At 46.9% G+C, this 24,400-nt stretch overlaps 1 protein-coding gene across 1 annotated transcript in view; it reads left to right on the plus strand.

The window, feature by feature from the left end:
* The window catches only part of PGM2L1 (phosphoglucomutase 2 like 1), a 124,298-nt gene that overhangs the window by 49,864 nt on the left and 50,034 nt on the right, over positions 1-24,400 (plus strand). Inside the window, exon 3 of the mRNA XM_077451205.1 lies at positions 17,568-17,674. Coding sequence (XP_077307331.1) covers positions 17,568-17,674 — 107 coding nt within the window. The remainder of the gene's footprint in view (positions 1-17,567; positions 17,675-24,400) is intronic.

The following is a 24,400-nucleotide window of genomic DNA, read 5'->3' on the forward strand; positions in this document are numbered from 1 at the left end:
CTCAAGACCTTCCTCTTTTAGCAGATGATCAAAGCTCGCCACAGCGCCTAGAGGCGATTCAGTTCGCATTGTGCGCTATATAAGTATTTCATTCATTCATTCATTCTTGCTTAGGTGTTGCAGCCTCTGGGGCCTTTCACAAAGGTGTGTATATGTAATGACAGATCATGTGACACTTAGACTGCACACAGGTGGACATCATTTCACTAATTATGTGACTTCTGAAGGTAATTGGTTACACCAGAGCTTTTTATGGGCTTCATAACAAAGGGGGTGAATACATACCCACATGCCAATTATCAGTTTTTTTATTTCTGAAAAATAGTTTTATGTAAATATTTTTCTAATTTTACTTCACCAACTTAGACTATTGTGTTCTGATCATCACATATAATTCAGATTAAAAAAATTGAACTAAAGGCTGTAATGTAACAAAATAGGTGAAAAAAAGCCAACAGGGGGGTGAATACTTTTGCAAGGCACTGCACATGCAGCGTGGCCAGTTTAAAGGGTTACTAAACCTTCTTATTTTTATTATGAGGGGTCCCTCAGTGGCGCTGGTGGCTCCTTCTCTTCTCGAATGCCCCGTTGGAGAAGCGATCTCCTTCGGGACATCTGTGCGGGGGCGCGCGTCTGTGTTCTGCTGCTGCGTCTATTGACACAGACAGCAGGACTCGGCCCCCGTTCCCCGACACCCCCGTCATTGGAGTTGCTTGACAGCAGCGGGAGCCAATGGCTGCGCTGCTATCTATCCAATCGGGACATGAGACACCAGCCGAAGCTGCTGTGCTCGTTCCCGTCACGGGAATTATGGGGCTCAGGTAAGTAAAAGGTGGGCATGGGGGGGGTTTGCTGTTGCATAATAGGAGGTTTAAATTCAGTAAAGCGGAGTTCCACCCAAAAATTTAACTTCCGCTTTAAGTGAAGGTGATCCCCTGACATGCCACATTTGGTATGTCCTTTTTTTGGAGAGGAGCGGATAGCCGGGTGGGCGCTCTCTCTCTTTCTGAGTGGGCGTTCAGGAACGTCCCTCAGAAGGAGGGGGATTGTGCGTGTGACCGCACAGCGGCGCGATCCCGATGCGCTTGTGTCATCCAGACACAGCGCGTCTCCGTTCGGCAGGAGGGCTCTGTGATTGGCCCTCCTGATTGCATGACGGCTGTGTCCAATCACAGCCGTCATGTGATGTAAATAGAGAGCCGGTTACTAGGCGGATTGGCTCTCCTCACACGGAAGTTGTCGGTGAGTAGAGGAGAGCAGATCGCTGAAGCCAACCGGTGATCAGGGAGTATGAGCTGTTTTTTTTACAGTGTCCCCACACAATGTAAAATCACAATGTCCCCACACAGTAAAAACACCTGTCCCCACATATGTAATATTAAAATCATATGTCGGTGATCACTTGCGTACGTATGTCGGTGATCACTTGCGTACGTATGTCGGTGATCACTTGCGCACGCATGTCGGGGATCACTTGCGCACGCATGTCGGGGATCACCTGCGCACGCATGTCGGGGGATCACCTGCGCACGCATGTCGGGGGATCACCTGCGCACGCATGTCGGGGGATCACCTGCGCACGCATGTCGGGGGATCACCTGCGCACGCATGTCGGGGGGGATCACCTGCGCACGCATGTCGGGGGGGATCACCTGCGCACGCATGTCGGGGGGGATCACCTGCGCACGCATGTCGGGGGGGATCACCTGCGCACGCATGTCGGGGGGATCACCTGCGCACGCATGTCGGGGGGATCACCTGCGCACGCATGTCGGGGGGATCACCTGCGCACGCATGTCGGGGGGGATCACCTGCGCACGCATGTCGGGGGGGATCACCTGCGCACGCATGTCGGGGGGGATCACCTGCGCACGCATGTCGGGGGGGATCACCTGCGCACGCATGTCGGGGGGGATCACCTGCGCACGCATGTCGGGGGGGATCACCTGCGCACGCATGTCGGGGGGGATCACCTGCGCACGCATGTCGGGGGGGATCACCTGCGCACGCATGTCGGGGGGGATCACCTGCGCACGCATGTCGGGGGGGATCACCTGCGCACGCATGTCTGTGATCACACAAACCAATTATACACTTAACAGGGTTATTTTTTTACCAAAGACATGTAGCAGAATACATTTTGGGTTAAATTTATGACAAAATTTGATTTTGTTGGATTTCTTTTAAAACAGAATGTAGAAAATATATTTTTTTTTCCCATTTCTGCTACTTTTTTTTTTTGCTTATATATAAATAGAAAACTGATTTGTGAATAAATTCCACCCAAAGAAAGCTCTATTTGTGTGGACAAAATTATAATGTCATTTGGATAACAGTGTAGCATGACCGCGCAATTCTTATTGAAAGTGCGAGAGCGCTGAAAGCTGAAAATTGTCCTGGGACGGAAGGGGGTGACAGTGGCCGGTATTGAAGTGGTTAAAGTGCACTGAACATCTAGAGTGTATGTAAACCTGAGAGCAGAGGCCGCCCCCTCGTGTCCCCCGGGGGGTGTGTGGTGTGTGCTCTGTAGTAGGTGGGTGGGGTTCTCACTGACATGTCTCTCCTCCAGCCAGGAATTTGTTTACATTCCATAAATTGTCGATCGGTGACATGGCCAGACCCCGCCAGACCCCGCCCGCCCCGTGCAGCCCTCGTGTAGCGGAGCTGAGCACAGCGTGACCCCGGCGTGTTTTGGGTTGTGTAATTACAAGTCCTGTGTGTGGGAACCGGTTACTGGTGGTTCAGACAAACGTTTATTGAATTGAACTCAGAAGTGCTGCACTAATCCTATATACAAATAAATGTTATTGAAATACATTAGAACAGAAAAGAAGAAGCAGCAGCACTCTCTGCAGCAATCTGCGTATCCAGAGGAACATCAGCAGTGATAAAATCACACTGCCAACAATCCGCAAACTTGCTTACCAGAAATGATTTACACAACTCCCCCTTTTTAATACACGAGTGGTCAGAAGAGCTGAAAATGGTAAATGGATTTGATGTTCTGTACTAAGTATGGCCTCTGCCACGTTCGTAAAATACTGCCGCCAGAAGACAAAACCTAAAACAATGCAGCCTCCATAGTGCAGTATTATGTGTAAAATTTCCTTTCCAAATACGGAAAGGCTTCTTCCCAGTAAGAGCTGTGAAAATGTGGACTAGAATCCCTCCCAGAGCTGGTTCTGGCCGGCTCAGTAGATTGTTTTAACCCCTTCACAACCACACTGCAGCTGTCATTCGGCTGCACATTGCCGGAAAGGGTGTCATAGGCAGTCCCCCTCGTGATGGCACTTCTGTGGCACGCATCGGTGGTGATCTATGATCGCGGTGTCCTTAGAACGCAGCTCACCACAGATGGGGGTAAAGAGCCAAGCACAGCGGCTCTTTACCATGTGACCAAATGTGTCTAATCGCAGTGTAAACAGGATTTGTTGGTTATCGGCAATCCTCTCATCACACACTGTTAGTAGAGCCAATAACCGGCAAATCCACGCGTGGCATCTAAATCTACTGATCATCAGTGCCACGCCAACTGTGCCCACCAGTAGTGCCCATCAGTGCTGCCTGTCAGTGGCTCTCAGTGATGCCTATCAGTGCAACCTCATCAGCACACATGAGTGAAGGAGAAAAATTACTTATTTACAAAATGTCATGCTTCCATCTTTGTGGGGACAGTTTGGGGACGGCCCCTTCCTGTTCCATCATGACTGCGCACCAGTGTACAAAGCAAAATCCATAGACATGGATGAGTGAGTTTGGGGTGGACTGGCTTGCACAGAGTCCTGATCTCAACCCGATAGAACACCTTTGGGATGAATTAGAGAGGAGACTATGAGCCAGGCCTTCTCGTTCAACATCAGTGCCTGACCTCACAAATGCGCTTCTGGAAGAATGGTCATACATTCCCCATAGACACATCTCCTAAACCTTGTGGACAGCCTTCCCAGAAGAGTTGAAGCTGTTATAGCTGCAAAGGGTGTGGGCCAACTTCATATTGAACTCTAGGGACTAAGACTAGGACGCCATTAAAGTTTATATGCGTTTAAAGGCAGGTGTCCCAATACTTTTGGCAATATAGTGTATGACAAAAAAAAAAAAGTTAATAAAGAGAAACTTTTTAAATTTTTTTTATTTTTTTACAAATTTTTTTTTTTTTTTTTCATTTTGTTTAGCAAAAAAAAAAAAAAGACCCAGTGATGATTTAATACCACCAAACTAAAGCTCTTTCTCAAAAAAAATTATAGAAGTTTTGTTTGTGTACGGTGTGGTATGACCGCGCAATTGTCATTCAGAGTGTGACAGCGCTGAAAGCTGAAAACGTATCTGGGCAAGAAGGGGGTGAAAGTGCCCGGTAGGCAAATGATTAAAAAAAGACCTGGATTCTTTCCTAAATGTTCATAATATATATAATTGGGTACTAACATTTTATAGGCGGAGTTGATTCGGGGAAAATCCGATTTGCCTCTCGGGGGGTCAGGAAGGATTCTTCTTCCCCTGCTGGAGAGAACTGGTTCATGCTTTGCTGGGTTTTTTTTTTCCCCCCTTCCTCTGGATTAACTGTGGGTATAGGATTGTGTCATTTTTTTATTTTTATTTTTTTTCCCTTTTTATTGGTTGAACTAGATGAACTTGTCTTTTCTTGACCAGACTAACTATGTAATCTAATGACTAAATCCGTAGGGCAGAGAGACGGATGTGCTGACGTCATCACGTACAGCTGGAGAAGTGGAATTTCTTAATTTGTGTTGTATGTGACGAGTTGTACAAATCCTTTTACATTGTGAGGATTAACGTTTTCTAGATTGGAACATGTTAACCACTTGGCGCCCAAGCTACATCATATGACGGACTCGGCTTTGTGGTGGTTATATCTGAATGATGCCTGAGGTTACAGACATCATTCAGATATCAGCATTTTCAGCTGGCGATTCTCTGCACCATAAGAACGATCATATTCCACCGCTTGATCGTTCTTATGGGCGGCGGGAGAGGACGCCCTCCCGCCGCCCTCTGGTGCTTGTACCGACTCACCGCTTCCATCGGTGAGTCAGTCACAGGATCCGCCGGCCCCCAGATGATATCATAGAGATTTCCGTGGGGACCAGACGGTCCCCGGAGTCTCTATGATCGTTCGGAGGCCGGGCGCGATGTTATGACGTCACGCCCGGCCTCTGCATTCAAATTAACGGCGCCGCTTTGGCTAGGAACCCAGGATCTTTTTTTTTTATTTTTATTTTTTTATTTTAGGCTTCCCAGCCTAGAGGTGAGATGTGCGGTCTTATTGACCCCACATCTCACTGTAAATAAGTCCGATCGTGACATATTCCTATTACAAGGGATGTTTAGAGCCGGTTCACACAGCGGGCGATGCGAGGCGACACGACTCGCCTCGCCTCGCTCTCGCAAGTCGCCCCCGTTCTGTACAATGGAACCGTTCTGAGAGGAGCGACTCGAGTCGCTCCGACTCAGAAAAAAGGTTCCTGTACTACTTTTGGGCGACCTCGGGGCGACTTGCATTGACTTCTATACAGAAGTCATTTGCAAGTCGCCGCTGAGGCCGCGGCAGGTCGCGGCGAGGCAAGTCGGAGTCGCCTCGCCTCGCCTGCAGTGTGAACCGGCCCTTACCTTCCTTGTAATAGGAATAAAAATAATCCAATTTTTTTTTGTGTCAAACTAAAAAAATAAAATAAAAATAAAATTAACAATAAAAAAAAATTGAAAGCGCCCCTGTCCCTGTGAGCTCGTACGCAGAAGCGAACGCATACGTGAGTCCCGCCCACATATGAAAACGGTGTTCAAACCACACATGTGAGGTATTGCCGCGAACGTTAGAGCGAGAGCAATAATTCTAGCCCTAGACCTCCTCTGTAACCCAAAACATGTAACCAGTAAAAAAATTGAAAGCGTCACCTATGGGGATTTTTAAATACCAACGTTTGGCGCCATTCCACGAGCGCGTGCAATTTTGAAGCGTGACATGTTTGGTATTTACTCGGTGTATCTTCCTCTTTCACATTATGCAAAAAAATTGGGGCTAACTTTACTGTTTTTTATTTATTTATTTATTTTTAAAGCATGAAACAGTTTTTTTCTTAAAAAAAAAAAAAAGTGTTCGAAAAATTGCTGCGCAAATACCGTGCGAGATAAAAAGTTGCAACGACCGCCATTGTATTCTCTAGGGTCTTTGCTAAAAAAACATATATAATGTTTTGGGGTTCTATGTAATTTTCTAGCAAAAAAGTTATGAATTTTACATGTAGGAGAGAAATGTCAGAATTGGCCTGAGTGCGAAGTGGTTAAAGTTCATATGACTTTTTTTTTTTTTTCCCATTAAGATTTTATTGCAAATAAAAAGCCATACAAAGATAGTCAAACATCAGTCAAAGTCAAATTGCAGTCTGAGCTTCATTTATATCCACACTGGGGCACCAACATATGAGGAAGGGATAAGGAGGAGAATTTTATTTTATTTTTTTCCTAGTATGGACTTTAACTACAATAAACAAGTTTACGGTGTCGCGGGGGTTCACGTGGGCAGCAAGCGGCCCAGCTGTCTATATAAGGGATGAGGTACGTTCCTGAGGTCGATCGTATTTGGCAGCTGAGCCTGGGTGTATGTTTCGCCCTCAGCGAGCAGGCTGTCGTTGGAAGTGGAGGCTTAAATGACTATAAGTCCGACCTTTTTGTTCAGTCTAAAAGAATAGGTAGGGGAGAGATAGAAGAGCAAGAAAAAGTAGAAATAAGACGAGAGTCAGGGAGAAGGAGGGAAGAGAGAGAAGAGAGAATAAAAAAAAAGGGGGGGGGGGGGTCGGGAAACAACGAGCATTGGGCAAGAGTGGAGGGAAAGAAGGGGCCAATGGAGAGTGAAATAGGGACAAGTAGGAGATACAAGTATGTTAGTATTCACTCACGTTAACTGATTCATATATGTTTGGAATTCTGGAGACTCCTTGTAGTTCATCCAGCAGTACCAAGTTTTTGTGAATTTGAACATCTTGTCTTGAGAAATATAGATTAGCTCTTCCATCTCTTCCATGTGAATAATCCTGTGAAACTATTCATGAAATGTTGGCGCAGTTGCCGAACGCCAATGGCGTGGGATACATAGCTTAGCAGCGTTCACCATGCACATTGCCAGTGATTTTGTTGTATATTAGTTTCGTCAGGAAGGTGTAGTGCAAAGGGAATTGCGCCGGGGCGTAATCCAAACTATAGGAGGTCACTTTGCAAATGATTTTGTGTACTTTTTTTTTTTTTTTTCCAAAAGGACTGAAGGGTGAGACAGGACCACCGCACGTGAAGCATAGTGCCAACCTCTGTTCCTCATCTCCAGCAAATTCAGCTATGACTAAGCACCGTGTTCAGTGTGAAACATGTCAGCGGCTGTGCAGTTAGTCTGTTTACCAGCCTAGATGCTATGATTTTAATTACATTTTTGAAATAAAGTTGAATAATTCAGAGTGCGGCTATCCAGCTAGATTTTTTCTACTTCAGTTCCTGTTGCAAACAGAGCCAGTACCCTGTTGGGATTGTGGAGACAGCTGTTTTGGGAGAAGTCATTACCTTAGAGCGTTAATTCTTTGTAAAGATTGGAGACATTGGGATAGAACTTGTGAAGTCTGCATGGAGTTCGGTACCTCAGAGAGAGAATTTTGTATCCATTTTTTTGAATTATGTTAAGTGAGTCTTTGTACAAAGGTGCATATAGCCTCCCATTCTGTTTCCGTGGGCATCAAGTTTAGCTCTCGGGCCCAGGCCTGGTAGAATGGGGAAGTGGAGGTGGGCATCGAGTCCAGCAGTGCCTTGTAAAAAAAAAAAAGAGATCATGTGGCGTTGTTGAGAGCGAGTGCAAAGTGAGCTCCATCGGATTTAGAGGTCTCCCCCAGATAGTAGGATCGGTCTGTGAGGTGAGAAAATGTCTGATTTGAAGATATGACCAGAAAGGTATTGTATATGGGCTCATCATTGATAGCTTCTCATGATAGTAATTTTCCCTTGAGGAAGAAATGTTGGGCCTGAACATCCCGATTTGGCCAGTCAAGTCGTAGGAAAGTGTCCGATATGCCCAGGGTTGTAGCGAAGGGGTGTAAGTTGACCCCTCTTCGATCCTCCACGTAGATTCCTACACCAACAATGATATGCTTGGATTGGGGGCCCGATGAGTGGGTGCGATTTAACATTAATGGGTACCTCCTCTGGTTGGAGCCTGGGTAGGAGGTATAAGGGTTGGGAGGTTTGGGAGCCTTCAAGAGCAACCACCGCTTTGATGGGCTCATGAACATTCCAGTCAACAATCCTGGCTAAGCGGCAAGCCGTATAGTAATCCTGAAAATCCAGGAAGCCTAGCCCTCCTGTTGTGTTTTGGGGCCTTTTAGATGTGCATGTTTAATTCTGGGGGGCTTCTTTCCCCCGATAAATTGTGTACTTTCCTTCTTGTATAAAGAGAAAAAAGTTGGAGGAACCTGGATAGGAATAGCTTGTAGGATGTAAAGGATACGAGGGAGGAGTGACGTTTTAATTAAAGCCACCCTACCGAACGATGATTTGTTTAGAGACTGCCAATGTCACATCTCCTTACTAATCTCTTCCAGTACATTTAATTGGTTTCTGTGAGATCAGAGAGTTTAGAGGGGATTTTGATGCCTAGGTAGGTTATAGCGTCTGGGTTCAACTGAAAAGGAAAGTTGGCCTGGCATTGCTGGACTTCATCATTAGGGAGGGAGATATTTAAAACTTGGGATTTGGAGTAGTTGATTTTTATTTTGAACAAATTCTTCAAGGATTCCAGTTTCTTGAGTAGCTTTGGGAAGGATATGTGTGGTTGGGATAAGAATAGCAGAAGATCATTGGCAAAGGCCAGTACTTTGTAGGATGAACCATAAATCGATATCCCATGAATATCAGGGTTTGATCGCAATTTGTTTAGGAATGGCTCAAGTGAAAGGACGAAAAGTAGAGGGGACAGGGGGCATCCCTGTCTCGCTCCATTGGACAGACAGAAGCCGTCCAACAGGTGGCCATTGACCCTGGCTTGCGGGGTTGAGTAAAGAGCCTGTATACTGTCAAGCATCCCTGGTAGTAGTCCAATACTCTTAAGAGTTGCTGCCAGGTAGTCCCAGGCAACTCTGTCAAACTTCTTCTCCATGTCCAACGACAAGAAAAAGCCCCCTTTTATTTTGTGAAGTGAGCCAGTGGTCAATATTTGGGGCCTTCAAGGTTTTATCCCGTGCCTCTCGCCCTGGAATGAAACCTACTTAGGCAAGAGAGGGAGCAGACGGCCAAAATCTTGGCATACAGCTTCATGTCCACATTGAGAAGGGAGATGGGGCAGTAGTTGGACACTTGGGAGCTGTCCTTCCCTTCCTTCCGGATTTAAAAAATTGACTGATTCAGTAGAATAATAGTCATTTCAAGCGAGGGAAGAGGGAGGGATATAGGAGGAAGATAAAAAGAAGGGGAAGCGAGAGAAAAAAAAAAAAGGGAAGGATACACTAACCACTGGTCAAGTGACTTGACCACTGTTCGGGCTATAAATGTTAGATGTCGTGAGGGAACGTGACCCAAGTTGGCCCCTTACAAACAAGTACCGACTCTCGGGGTCTACTTTGGTTTCATGTAGATGAAATTCTGTATTTTTGGATAATAAAATTGTAACTCCCTTCGTTTTCGCTTTGGTAGATGTGGCATGGAACGCTACTGGGAAATGTTTATTGTAAGGATGAAAGATAGTAAGAGAGAATAGAAGAGAACAAGAAATCTACCCAGAGACGAGCTCGGACACGCTGGCTTGTCTATAAAAAGAAGAAAAATTAAGAGAAAATTCCAGAAGGATCAGAGGAAGCTATAAGCTTCCACTGGGTGGGAGCGAAGCAAAGCACAATCGGCCCGAGAATAGATAAGCACTTCTTGTATGAAGACATAATGCTGTATTAAGATGGGTGTAGGGCAACCTTCTGTACTCGCCATGAAGGCGCAGTAGGCACAGGTAATGGCCTATTCTCATCTATAGACATGTACCTAGAAGAAATACAAGTCAACAGACAGAGGATATAAACAGTATCTTGTAATGTAATGTAGAGCCCCCTCAAACTGAGGGCCCATGGTACAACTTGGTAACGAGAGGGTTAGTGTTATACAGAACTTTAAATAGAAATCTGTAAGTCAATGCTTTCTACTGGGTAACCTGAAATAATCCCAGGGTAAGTGAGGCACAAAAAAAAAATAAGTAATGTTCTACTGTTACAGAAGTGATTGCTGTTAGTGAGGGTCACAAGACGTTGGGAGGGGAGCAATATTGGGCAGCCCGGAGCAAATGAAACGATCTGTCTGATCGCAATGTCCACCATCTAGCCCCCTTAGCTCCACCTAGATCGAAGGCCTCTGGGGGAGGTCACCACCATTACCCATGATGCTCGACAGATACCGCCGAGAAGGTCCCTGCAGCACAACCCCCCCCCCAGAAGTCCCCGAACCAAACCTTCTGCAGATTATTGTCCCTGCATTGTCTGCATCAAGTAGAGAGTATAAGTAGCCTTTTATATCGAACAGTCATACAATGTTTTAGAAGGACCATTCATCTGATGGTATTGCATGAATGGGATGTAGTCCAAGTAGACTTCAGCATAGACCTAGAACCCAGTGGAGATTGGAGAGAGTTCAACATGGTCCATTTGCCAGGAGCTCCGGATATGATTCTCCCTACTCTCCCCCCAGGTGTCTATTACCAGGTATCAGCTAGTCAAGTGACAAGGGGGCTTGCGTTACAAGTGTGCACAGTGGCAAGAATCTGGGGAAGGTGGTTTCCATATACTTTTAAGAGACCCAACGGAATTGCAGGTAGGATAGTTGGAAATGGTTCAGACTCACGGCAGTCATTTTCCCTAGCGAGGGTAGTAGGGTTCAACAATGTTTATATGAGAACTACTATAAAGGAACACATAGGAGATTCTTGCCTCTCAAAGCAGCCCCTGATCCTCAGTGGTGCCTCCAGGTGGCCAGGAAGTGGTCATAGGACTGTGTTCAATATTTATGCCCTGTGTTTTGGGGATCCTGGGGTATAGTGAAGATGATCATAGGATTCAAACAGGAATCTAAAGAATCGATCTTTGCTTTGCGTCTAGAGAACACCCCTCAAATGTTCCTTCTAAAGAAAAAAAGGGCCATAGTCAGTGATTTATACATTTTTGAGTTATTGTCTGTCTGGTTTCTCTAAAGCTAATTTTTGACCTTAATGTTTCGTTCTCACATGCTTGCCACTCTGCATTCCATAGTTGTACCTCAGATAATAATCAGTCGACTGTCCAATTAATGGGTCTGTGCAGGCAAAATCCAGACTTGTATTATCCTGCCAAAACTGTACGTTCAGTCCTGTTTGCACAATCTAGCTTCCATGTTAAGAGAACCTGTTACTATAAAAACATGTAAATGAACATTTCATCATAGGCACCCCTAGCCTTGTCAGACATTCTGCTCCAGTGTCCCCCAAATCTATAATTCTCAATCCTATTTAGACCAGGGCCTGGTAAATGCATTCAAAACCATCCGTTCCCCAACAGTATGAAGAAAAAAAAAGGAAAAAAAGTTTATCCTTCCATAATAAAAGTATGATGATGCAAAATTTGTAATGGGGGGGTCTTGTAGGTTACTTGAGGGAGCTGGGGGCAGTTGGGGATGGAATCTCTGGAGGGGGCTGATTGTCTTTCCAGAAGGCTGAAGAGGCTGTGCAGGGGCAATGTGAGAGACTTGAGGGAATTGTGGGACACTCTTAGGGGCACTATGGGGTGGCTGGAGTTTTGCAGCAAAGTAGGGGGCACTATGGAAGGTTGGTGGGCACTGTAGAGAATGAGGGCTCTTTGAGGACCCTGGGGACAGAAGGTGAGAGGCACTGGGGTCACTATGGGAAGTTAGGTGATCTACAGCAAGCTGGAGTTCTAGGAGAAGGGAGGGCGCGACCCAGCAGTGGGCCACAGCTTGGTGGTTGAGAAATACTGACCTAGGATACCCCAAGTGTTCACAGGAAAAGTCAATTTTGACCAACTTGGAATAAAGCGTTCCTCCACATCCCCCACAGTGTACTTTGGATGTCTCAGTGACCCACCAAGAGGTTGTGTTGTGTTGTGTTGCGTTGCCGGAGTTTCTGAAGCCAGGCCATCTATAGGCTATTTGTGGTCTGTAGCTCTGCTTTATAACGCATCACGTTTCCTCTTACCGGTACAGATTAGCAGAAGAACAGTTTATAGAAGATCTATGGCCTTGTCACCTGCCATCCTCTGATGTCTCTGGATCTACCTGGTCTATATTTGTTTAACTTCGTTCTTTTCATTGTCCTCCCACCAGTCAGTAGGATGGAATTCTCATTATGATTTGTACAGAGATTATACACTTTTAAATATCCGGGTTTTGTCGGCTCTGTGCTGCAAATGTGTTTTGGTGCATGTCAAATAAAACTGGTCTGTACCACACAGGTATTGTATAGTATAGTGCTGTGTTTTGGCATAGGCCAAAACACGGCCCAGGTCTAGGGATGAACAAAAAAGCCACCTGTCCCCCCCGGCGCGGCCTTCCTCTGTCCCCCTCCCGCGGCGCGGCCTTCCTCTGTCCCCCTCCCGCGGCGCGGCCTTGCTCTGGTCCCCCCTCCCGCGGTGCGGCCTTGCTCTGGCCCCCCTCCCGTGTCGCGGCCTTGCTCTGGCCCCCCTCCCGCGTCGCGGCCTTGCTCTGGCCCCCCTCCCGCGTCGCGGCCTTGCTCTGGCCCCCCTCCCGCGTCGCGGCCTTGCTCTGGCCCCCCTCCCGCGTCGCGGCCTTGCTCTGGCCCCCCTCCCGCGTCGCGGCCTTGCTCTGGCCCCCCTCCCGCGTCGCGGCCTTGCTCTGGCCCCCCTCCCGCGTCGCGGCCTTGCTCTGGCCCCCCTCCCGCGTCGCGGCCTTGCTCTGGCCCCCCTCCCGCGGCGTGGCCTTGCTCTGGCCCCCCTCCCGCGGCGCGGCCTTGCTCTGGCCCCCTCCCGCGGCGCGGCCTTGCTCTGGCCCCCTATGAAGATGACAGGGCGGCTCTTAAAAAGGAAGAGGTGGGTCATATTTAAATTAGGGGGTTTGCCAGTTTAGTCAGGCCTAGGGCAGCACGAAACCTAAATACACCACTGGTATAGTAACAAACCAAATGAGAACAGAATAAAGGAAAAGTCCAGAACCACAAACTGCACTGTTTATATGACAAGGATGCCTGGCAAAAAAATACCCCACCCCCTAGACTCTCTTCATACCTGTGCATGGTAACACACTATGGACAAGGCTCCATTCATTTTAAATTGCATCTCCATGCATTAAAAAAAAAAACTGCACCTTGCCTGTACCTGCATTGCAGTGCTCTACGCTGTCAGGGAAAAGTTACGCACATGTGTTTTCTGGTCAGTTGTGGTGCCTTGGAAGCCCATTCAAATAATTGGGTTGCCATTTGTATAGGCCAGCCAAACCTTTTTGAGTGGAGTGGTGGTGAGGTCAGGGTTTTTGCTGCTCTCCAGGACTATGCTAGAGAGATTTTCTAGCCGACGAGGGAGATGTGGTTTGGCCTTTGAAGCGCGTTCCTGTGTCGCATACCTTGTGGCAGAGCCTGACGTGTAGATGGAGGCCCCTCGTACAGCCCTGGCTCTGAGACCACTGATGTTGTGACAGTGGCACGAGATCGTGCTGAGGTATGAGTGCCTGTAGGATGTTTCATCAGCCGCAGCAGCAGGTGCGTTGCCAGAAGCAGGTCAGACCACTGGAACAGCAGATGGAAGCAGACAGAAAGCAGTTGGTGGATGCTTGATGGGCAGCTAGCAGATGGTTAGTATGGCAGGACTAGTAACACTCAGCATGTGAAGGACCAGGTAGCATGGAGAGCAGAGCTGGAGAGTAACTGGATGCAAGGTCAGACAAGCCAGGTCAGCAACAGATGGTCAGATACAGGCATAGATGGCAGGCAGAGAGTCCTCAGGATGCAAGCAGAGGTCAGCAACATTGAATCAGGCTGAACGGGAGTAAATCCAGAGGCAGGCCAAGGTCAGGGCAGGAAGCGGTCAAGCAAGGTCAAGGCAAGCCAGGTCATTAACAGGAGTCAATACAGGAACACCGGTAAAGGCTGCAGATCAGACAGCAGTGGCTTGTAGCAATGCTGCAGTCAAATAGTGTAATTGGTGCCAACATCGGCGACAGGCGCACATTCACGCACAGGCAAATGGGCATCTGCACCTGTATATGGACCGGGGAAAAGTTTTGGTGGGATTTTTACGGTGCCTGGCAAGACAATATAACTTGTGCTATGTCAAAGATTTAAAGAAATATAAAAGTTTATTACATAAAACTGTTTAGAAATCATTGGCTATACATAGGTTATGCATCATATAAACACATCTGCCCAATTGGTGAAACAAACAAAAACTCAACAGTGACCTGGAGTGACAACTCCTGACATGTTTCGGCCCTTTGGGGCTTCTTCAGGGTTGTTAGATGCAAGGTGGATGTGATACTGCAACTTAGTATGAGGCCAAATGGGAAATACGGACACTAAGCGGCACTTAAAGTCGCCAACCGAAAGGAGCCCAGGGAACAGGGCCCCGCAACCAGTTTCTGTAAATGACCATACTGGTCTATGAAAAGGCCAAGGGTGCCTGAGTTGTAAGGCAATATCTTATACGGAAGAAGTTACAGCGTGGCAACCCTGGTAGTGTCTCACATCTGCACCTGTGCACCCATGGACGTGATTGGTCCAAGCATCCTAGCAGCTGACAGCTTTTCTGAGCCCCCCGTTGGCTCCTTGACGTCTTCTCTGGATCCCCATACTGGCTTCTGCAGCACACCTGCATTCCCAGTGGCTCCAGTTGGGACTGGAGGTTACTAGTGAGGACTTCAGACTGAGCTACCTACATGCCTTAAAGTGGATGTAAACCCTCACATATACCCAGTGAAGTGAACAGCCTCAGATGATACACAGAGATGGTACAAATCACCCTACATAAGTTTTACTTGTATATCTGCCGTCTAAAGCTTTATATATTCTTTAGAAAGTGCAGATCATGTTGGGAGATTTTCGCTCTTTTTGTTCAGCACTGGTAGTGGATTATTGGCATACAGCCAAGACAACTGATTGGAGGAAAGGAAGGCACACACCCCAACTCCACATTGGCAAAGGAAGGAAGTAATGTGCAGAGCTCTGCTGTGAGAAGTCAAGCTCTCTGATAATCTATTTATAGCAACCTCCCACAACACTTATCTCCCATCTCCAAGAACTTGTCAGAAGGTATCAGGCTGATAAGAGAAATACGGGACAGAAGAAACACACGGGACATAGTGCTTTGAGGAGAGATAAGACAACACTACAGATATGTCTCCAGCTAAAATTTCATAAATCGGGTTTACACATCCACTTTAAAAAGTTTGTAAAGTCTCCTTTTTTATCTCTCAAAATACTGGACATGTTATACTTGCCTTCTCTGTGAAGCGGATTTGCAGAGAGCAGCCCAGATCCTCCTCTTCTCAGGTCCCTCTTTGGTGCTCCTGGCCCCTCCCTCCTGTAGAGTGTCCCCACAGCAAGCTGCCTGCTATGGGGGCACCTGAGCCGAGCCGCAGCTACCTGTGTCCATTCAGACACACAGCCCTGGTTAGGCCCGCCCCCTCCCTCTCTGGATTGGCTAACTGACTTTGACAGCAGCAGGAGCCAATGGCGCCACTGCTGTGTCTCAGCCAATCAGGAGGGAGAGTCCTGGAGAGCCGAGGCACTCGTGGACATCGCTGGATCTAGGTAGGGCTCAGGTAAGCGTTAGGGGGGCCGAGGCGCACTGAAGGTTTTTTATCTTAATGCAATACAACCACTTTAATCCTGAGAAGCTTGTGGATGCATGATGTATGTTCTTTTTATTGCTCGTTTTAATACATTTTGCTGCACTATTTGTAGGTTGGTGCATCTTCCTCTCCCTCCCCTTCCCTTCCCTCCCCTTCCCTTCCTCTCCCCTTCCCTTCCTCTCCCTCCCCTTCCCTTCCTCTCCCTCCCCTTCCCTTCCCTTCCTCTCACTCCCCTTCCTCTCACTCCCCTTCCTCTCACTCCCCTTCCTCTCACTCCCCTTCCTCTCACTCCCCTTCCTCTCACTCCCCTTCCCCTCACTCCCCTTCCTCTCACTCCCCTTCCCTTCCTCTCACTCCCCTTCCCTTCCTCTCACTCCCCTTCCCTTCCTCTCACTCCCCTTCCCTTCCTCTCACTCCCCTTCCCTTCCTCTCACTCCCCTTCCCTTCCTCTCACTCCCCTTCCCTTCCTCTCACTCCCCTTCCCTTCCTCTCACTCCCCTTCCCTTCCTCTCACTCCCCTTCCCTTCCTCTCACTTCACTTCCCTTCCTCTCACTTCACTTCCCTTCCTCTCACTTCCCTTCCCTTCCTCTCACTTCCCTTCCCTTCCTCTCACTCCCCTTCCCTTCCTCTCACTCCCCTTCCCTTCCTCTCACTCCCCTTCCCTTCCTCTCACTCCCCTTCCCTTCCTCTCACTCCCCTTCCCTTCCTCTCACTCCCCTTCCCTTCCTCTCACTCCCCTTCCCTTCCTCTCACTTCACTTCCCTCCCTCTCGCTCTCCCTTCCCTCCCTCTCGCTCTCCCTTCCCGTCCTGCTGACAACGTTTTACCACACAAGAAGTGATGTGAGCTCCCAGAGAGAAATAAAGTAGTTTTCTGGCTTTCATATACTTTTAGGGCCTGTCCATATCAGAATGCAGGGCAGGAAAGGCGTGTTCAGTTCGTGTTTCACGCACCACACGTGTTAACGGCACCCAAACGCATCTCACAAATGCAGAGCGTTTGCAGTCACTGAACCGCATGGTATCGCACTGCTTTGCAGTTTGGCGTAACGCAATTTTCAAAAGTAGCGCTTGCACATTCTAGTGCGTTGTGTAGCCCATTCAAATGAACCAGAACGTGAGGGACCGCATGGGACGGGGCGTGTTCCAGCATGAACTGCCCCTAATGCAACACACATTAATGGGCAATAGGACACTTCTAAGATGCAGCCCATAGTGCAGTGATGGCGAACCTTGGCACCCCAGATGTTTTGAAACTACATTTCCCATGATGCTCAGGCACTCTGTAGTGTAGTGGAGTATTATGGGAAATGTAGTTCCAAAACATCTGGGGTGCCAAGGTTCGCCATCGCTGCCATAGTGTGATCAGGACTGAGGAGTTACTGGGCCCCGGGGGCTGGAATGCTTTCAGGAAGCCGTTCACAGCACCCTGCTGACCCCTCCCACCAGCCATGGTCTGCCTGCATTGTATAGAGAACCGTTCATGTCTGTGAGATGTATAATAACAACTGAAAAGTATTCAAAGTGAACGCGGCTTCACCTCATTCACCAAAATGTACTTTGCAAAGTGAAGAATGACTTTACTAAATGAACTGCCTTGTGCTCTTGTAATATCTGGTAGTAGTCGGTCACCAGGAGCTGAATACTCCAAACCTTTACAGACCCCTTGTAGAAAGGTCTTTGCTCTTCATGTTTACCCTGAAGTCCAGCAACAATGTTTCTTGATCTGTAACCATCTGTGCTATGTTTTCTCTACAGGGGATGTACCACTATCTGCAGAGATGTTTTCCTGATCTCCATAATCGGGGCATTGTGGTGGGGTACGATACACGCGCACATCCTGCAAGTAATTGTACCAGTGAGAGGTAAGTGTCACACCTACCACACACACCACCAGCCATGCCTTATTTCTTTCAGGGTCTGTGTTGATGGACTTTATTCACTTTAAAGCGGAGTTCCACTTTAAAAAATAAATAAAAATTAAGTCAGCCGCTACAAATACTGCAACTGCTGACTTTAAATAATCGGACACTTACCTGCCCCAGGGTCCAGCGATGTGGGGGATCGAGCTGCGCTTGTCTCCCCCCTCCACTCGGCGGTGCCGGCATTGTAACTGTGGGCGTCCAGAAGTGGCACCCACTGCGAATGCGCGAGCCGCGACTGGCCGCACAATCATCTTGGACATGTGACGTAGATGATTGCCTAGAGCAGGGAAATGCAATTAGCAGACCTCCAGCTGTTGCAGAACTACAAATCCCATGAGGCATAGCAAGACTCTGATAGCCACAAGCATGATACCCAGAGGCATGATGGGACTTGTAGTTTTACAACAGCTGGAGGTCCGCTAATTGCATATCCCTGGCCTAGAGGGAGGGGGGAGAGGCGATCTCCCTTCCTGCGCTGAGGGAAGTGACGTCGGGAGCCCAGGCACTGAAGGAGGCAGATTACGAGGAACCCCCTAGCAACAGGCATTAAGGAAGTGAGTAAAAAAAAAAATAATAATTCTCAAAATGTTTTTTATTTTCAAGCACATTAATGAATTTTTTATTTTTTTTGGGTGGAACTGCACTTTAACTACTTCAGCCCCGAAAAGGATTTACCCCCTTCCTGACCAGAGCACTTTTTGCGATTCTGCACTGCGTTGCTTTAACTGACAATTGCGCGGTCGTGCGACGTGGCTCCCAAACAAAATTGACGTCCTTTTTTTTTCTCACAAATAGAGATTTCTTTTGGTGGTGTTTGATCACCTCTGCGTTTATTTTATTTTTTGCGCTATAAACAAAGAGGTAATTTTGAAAAAAAAAACAAATTTTTTACTATTTGCTATAAATATCCCCCAAAAATATATAAATCGCAATAATCTTGTATTGATTGGTTTACACAAAAGTTATAGCATCTACAAAATAGGGGATAGTTTTATGGCATTTTTATTAATGTATATATATTTTTTTTTATTTTTATTTTTTTATCGTTACTGCGAAATTATTGCGGACACATCGGACAATTTTGACACATTTTTGGGACCATTGGCATTAATACAGCGATCAATGCTATAAAATTGCACTGATTACTGTAAAAATGTCACTGGCATTGAAGGGGTTAACCACTGGGGGTGGGGAGGGGTTAAGTGTGTCCTAGGGGAGTGATTCTAACTGTCTGGGGGATGGGCTAGCAGTGACACAACACTGATCGTTGCTCCCGATGACAGGGAGCAGACGATCAGTGTCCTGTCACTGGGCAGAATGGGGAGATGCTGTTTACATCGACCTCTTCCCGTTCTTCAGCTCTGTGACACGATGGCAAGTATCCCAGGGGCGATCAAGTCCGCGGGTCCCGTGAGCACAGTCACGGAGTTCGCGGCAGGCGCACGCGCCGCCGCCAGGAAATTCGAAGTAACGTACAGATGTTACTTTGCCCAGCCGTGCCATTCTTCCGACATATATTTGCTGACAGCGGTCGGGAAGGGGTTAAGGCTGGGTTCACACTGTGCATCGCCTATGAATCGCCTGGGAATGCGCACCGCATTCCTATGCACTTTCCTTGCAATTGCATTTTGAGCTCATTCATTTTGAATGGGCTCAAATCACACTGCATCATACCAAAGTAATGCATGCGCTGCTTTTGGAAACGCACTGCAACCAGATCGCATGGTAGTTTTGTAGTAAGTGAATCCGGTGCAGAAAAACGCACCTAGTTTTCAACCTGCATTTTGGGGGGGTGTTACCATTGCACTGACACCTGCTGCAGATCGCAAGGGTGGTGCATTTTGAATGCGATGCGGGAAACGTGCACGGATCACAGGTTTCCCACACCGTTTTCTAATGTGAACCGGGGCTAAAAGTTTTTTTGCCTTCCAATACCAATTTGTGAGATTGTAAAACTTACTAGAAGCAGGTGAGATGCAGGTCAGAAGCAGGACAACTGCTGGTCAAATACATCTGTCAGTGAATTCTGGACAATTTCTAAAACCTTTTGAGGGCCAGTTCACAGTGCGACACTGTTAAATCGCAGAGCAACCAGAGAAATTCAGCGATTTGCCCGCTCTGCCTTGCTAGCTGACTACTGGGTGGTGTGGTGCACGATTGACGCACCACACTGTTTTTTTTTTTTTTGCTTTGTACAAGCTTTATTTGAAGTGTAAAAAACATACATGTCATTCACTGCAAAGTCACTGCCCTGCCTGACATTGCAGTGCGATTTTTGTGCTGCGATTAAAATGCAGCTTGTCTTATTTTATTGCAGTGCACTGCAATGCAGGGCTAAGCTGTGTTGCAGTGTGAATAAGGCACATAGAAAATAATTGTTTCCTGTGTGCCTGTGGTGACAGACGTTTTTTTACCATGTCTGTCACCGCACATAGTGTGAATTGGCCCTGGCCAAGGCCCCAAGCTCATTTGCACAGGCGTGTGGACGGTTCTCTATGACAATGGCTCAGTATCTTTTAACCGCTTGCCAACCAGCCACCGTCGTTATACTGCGGCAAGGTGGCTCATTCCCGCAAATCGCTGTAGCTGTACGTTCGTGCGGGAACTCGCTTTTGTGGCCACGCGTGCGCTCCCATTGACCAGCGGGGAGCAGCCAGTCAACAGGTGGAAAGGAACTTCATGTCCACCGGCCACCTGCACTCCTTCCCCACAGTGACAGAACGGCGATCTGCCGGTGTATGCAGGAAGACGGATCTGTCTGCCACAATGTCGCAGTCCCGCTAAAAATCACTGATCGGCGCGATTGCTAGTAAAAAATAATAAAAATGCCATAAATCTATCCTCTATTTTGTAGAAGTGATAACTTTTACACAAGTCAATCAATATATGCTTATTGTGATTTTTTTTTTTTTTTTTTTTTTAACCAATAATATGTAGCAAAATACATAAACTTATGAATACATTTTTTTTTTTTTTTTTTTTTTTTTTTTTTTTTAGGAAATGTTTTATAGCAGAAAGTAAAAAAATGTAGATTTCTTTTCAAAATTGTCGTTCTATTTTTTCTTTATAGCGCAAAAAATAGTAAACGCAGAGGTGCTCAAATACCACCAAAAAGAAAGCTCCATTTGTGGGGAAAAAAGGACGTCAATTTTGTTTTGGTACAGCGTCGCACGACCGCGCGATTGTCAGTTAAAATAATGCAGTGCTGTATCACTTAAAATGGTTTGGTCAAGAGAGAGGTTTAACCTTTCAGTGCAGAAGTGGTTAACTGCTTGCTGCCTGCCCACCGTCAAATGATGGCGTGGCAATGCAGCTCTCGTTCTGGGATGCCGTCATATGATGGCGTCCCAGAACGGCCGCTCTCGTGCGCCCGCTGGGACATGTGGCGATCGCGGCCACACCGTGTTGCTAGGACACGGCATGACCCTGTTTGTGTAAAGAGCCGCCACAGCTCTTTAACCATGTGATTGGACACTGCCGGTCTCTTGTAAACAAGGAGATGCTGGTAATCAGCACTCCTTGCCTCACACTGACAGAGTGTGAGAAGAGGAACGCCGATCAGTGGCATCTCCTCACCCGGGGACATCTAGGAATGTAATCAGGTCAACGATCATCAGTGCCCTGATTAGAATAAATAAATACAGTGTCACAATACAATGCCCCCCAGTGGCAGCAATCGGTGCCCACCAGTGCCACCAATCGGTGCCCATTAGCGATGCCAGTCAGTTCCGCCTATCAATGTTACCCATCACTGCTGCTGTACCGCCTATCTGTGCCGCCTATCAGTGCCCACCAGTGCTGCCTATTGGTGCCACCCAACAGTGTTTATTTGTGCCACCTATCCATGACCATAAGTGCTGTATATCCTCCACTGATCCTCATCAGTGCTCGTAAGTGCCATCTCATAAATGCCCACCAGGTCCGCCTCATCAGCGCACATCAGTGAAGGCGAAAAATTACTTGGTTACAAAATTTACTGACAGTGGATGGCCAAAATGTTAAAGGGGTTTTTAAACTAGGCGACGGGTCAAAGGTAGAGATAGTCAGTGCGGAACATATTCCAGAGGGTAGTATTGGTGGCATTAGTGGTAGGTTGACTAAAGCGCATAAACCCAAGGTAAGTATAGTAGTAAGTCCTAGTTGCAATCCCGGAACACCCAATAAGGGGATAGTATGCAACCGGTCTAAACTATGTGGCACGTTCACCAATGCCAGGAGCCTGGCGGACAAGATGGGTGAACTAGAGATACTGTTGTACGAGGTGGATTAGGATTTTTTGGAAATTTCAGAGACCTGGTTCAACAGCTCTCATGATTTGCTGGCAAACATTTAGGCGTATAGAGAGGGTAAAAAAGGGGGAGGGGTATGCCTATATATCAAGAATAATATACAAGTGAATGTGAGAGATGACATCACTAAGGGAGCTAGGGAGGAGGTGGAATCCTTATGGGTAGAGCTCCAAAGGGATGAAGCTAAGGGGAAAATAATACTGGGAGTATGCTATACGCCCCCTAACCTGAGGGAGGAAGGGGAGACGGATCTCCTATCGCAATCTGGATTAGCAGCAAGGATGGGACGTGTTGTCATCATAATGGGGGATTTTAATTATCCAGACATAGCCCCTGTACACACGGTCGGAGAATCTGTCGGAATGTGTCCTATCGGACCGTGTCGTCGGATAATCCGACTGTGTGGTATGCATCGGACTGATTCTGTCGGAATATCCGTCGGACCCAATTTTCCAACATGTTGGAAATATTTCCCGACCAACTGGGCCGGTCGGATATACTCCGATCATGTGTAGCGAATTTTGATAGGACCAAGTGCCACGCATGCTCAGATCAAATTCCTACATCAAAGCTATTGGCTACTAGCCTGAATGTAGTCCCATCGTAACGAAATTACGTCATCACGTTCTGAAAGATGGGATTTTTCGCCAACTTTGTCCGACCATGTGTATGCAACAGTTTCGGACAAGATCCGACGGGCAAAATCAGACGGATTTGGTTGTGGAAAACTCCGACCGTGTGTACAGGGGCATAGACTGGGCAGAGGAAACCACGCAGTCCTCTAAGGCTCATCAGTTCCTAAATGTCTTGCAGGACAATTCTATGGTTCAGATGGTAGACACACCAACTAGAAACAAAGCGTTACTAGATCTACTGATTACCAATAATACAGACCTGATCACGGATTTGGGAATATGGGGCTATTTAGGAAACGGCGATCACAGGTCAATTGGCTTCAGTATAAATCACACAAATGGGAAACATAAAGGGAATACAAAGACACTGAATTTCAAAAGAGCCAACTTCCCTAAACTTCAAACCTTGCTAGAAGGCAAAAATTGGGATAAAATCTTAGGAACAAAGAACACGGAGGAGGGATGGGTTTGCTTTAAGAGCATATTAAATAAGGGCGTTAACCAATGCATCCCATTGGGTAATAAATTTAAAAGAGCGAGCAAAAGTCATGGATGGCTTAACTCCAATGTAAAAATACATATAAAAGTAAAGGAGAAGGCCTTCAAAAAATACAAGCCTGAGGGATCATCATCAGCATTCAGACTTTATAAAGAATGCAACAAGAAATGTAAGGGTGGAATTAGGGTGGCTAAGATAGAACATGAAATACACATAGCGGAAGAAAAGCAAAAAAAAAAAATCCCAAGAAAGTCTTCAACCACTAATGCCCTGTACACACGATCGAACATTCCGACCACAAAATCCATCGGATGTTGGCTCAAACTTGTCTTGCATACACACGGTCACACAAAGTTGGTCGGAAATTACGAATGTCAAGAACGTGGAGAAAAATGAAGTTCAGTAGCCAGTGCGGCTCTTCTGCTTGATTCTGAGCATGCGTGCCACTTTGTGTGTCGGAACTGTCTACACGCGATCGGAAATTACACGAACGGATTTTATTGTCAAAAGTTTGAGACTGGATCTAAAATTTTACGTGTGTCGGAAATTCCGATGGAAAAAGTCAGATGGAGCCCACACACGGTCAGAATTTCGGACAACAAGCTCCGATTGCACATTGTCCGACCGTGTGTAGAGGGCATTAAGGACCGAGCCCCTTTCTGAGATTCAGTGTTTACAAGTTAAATCCACTGCAGAGACTACTTTTATCTGAAACCGGACAGCTCAATGTAGAAAAGGACACCGGGGTTATGGTAGCTAGCTGCTGCCATAACGATGTTCCCTCTTCAAAGTGCAGGCGTATATCGGCGCGAGATGGTCCGGAAATGGTTACGTATGTAAACCGTAAAAAAAGGGAGGACAGACCAAATTGGCCCTATAAAGAATGAGGAAGGACTTCTGGTGACAAAGGATGGAGAGAAGACGAAGGTATTGCATTTATTCTTCTCCTCAGTCTTAATGAGGGAATCGGGGGGCTTCAGTAACCAAAACTGCAGTGTTTATCCTCATGACACATCACAGGAAGCACCTCCATGGTTAACAGAGGACAGGATTAGAAATAGACTTGGGAAACTTTTCCAAGAGGAACGGGCAGCTTTACCATCTGAGAAGATAAAGAGCCTCATCCACAAATACCACAAAAGACTTCGAGCTGTCATTGATGTTAAAGGGGGCAATACACGGTATTAAGAAATGGGGTATGTAAACTTTTGATCAGGGTCATTTGGGTAGTTTCTGTTGTGAT

This window comes from Lithobates pipiens, unplaced genomic scaffold (genome assembly GCF_037356315.1).
Source record: "Lithobates pipiens isolate NorthernLeopardFrog02 unplaced genomic scaffold, aLitPip1_a1.2 Scaffold_23, whole genome shotgun sequence".
NCBI lineage: Eukaryota > Metazoa > Chordata > Amphibia > Anura > Ranidae > Lithobates > Lithobates pipiens.